This window comes from Haliaeetus leucocephalus, unplaced genomic scaffold, assembly GCF_000737465.1.
Source record: "Haliaeetus leucocephalus isolate CR32 unplaced genomic scaffold, Haliaeetus_leucocephalus-4.0 Scaffold306, whole genome shotgun sequence".
Taxonomy (NCBI): Eukaryota; Metazoa; Chordata; class Aves; order Accipitriformes; family Accipitridae; genus Haliaeetus; species Haliaeetus leucocephalus.
Window position 1 is genome coordinate 2176719 of NW_010972742.1, and position 228 is coordinate 2176946.

General features: G+C 78.9%; 1 protein-coding gene across 1 annotated transcript in view; it reads right to left on the reverse strand.

The window, feature by feature from the left end:
* QSOX2 (quiescin Q6 sulfhydryl oxidase 2) overlaps positions 1-228 on the reverse strand; it is a gene marked incomplete at its 5' end in the record, with an annotated part of 27751 nt that extends 27523 nt beyond the window's left edge. The window contains one exon of the mRNA XM_010571096.1: positions 18-228. Within this exon, the coding sequence (XP_010569398.1) occupies positions 18-228 (211 nt within the window). The remainder of the gene's footprint in view (positions 1-17) is intronic.

The following is a 228-nucleotide window of genomic DNA, read 5'->3' on the forward strand; positions in this document are numbered from 1 at the left end:
CGGCGGCGGCGCCTCACCTTTGACGTCCCCCGCCAGGGCCCGCCAGGTGGGGGCGAAGGCGATGCAGTGGCCGCAGGACGAGCTGTAGAACTGCCCCCCCCGGGGGGCGGGGGGGTGGAGCGGCCCCCGCCGCACCGAGCCAGCCGCCAACACGGTCAGCGGGTCCTCCCCCGCCCGGTACAACCGCGCCGCCGCCGCCACCAGCAGCAGCAGCGGGGCCAGCAGCGC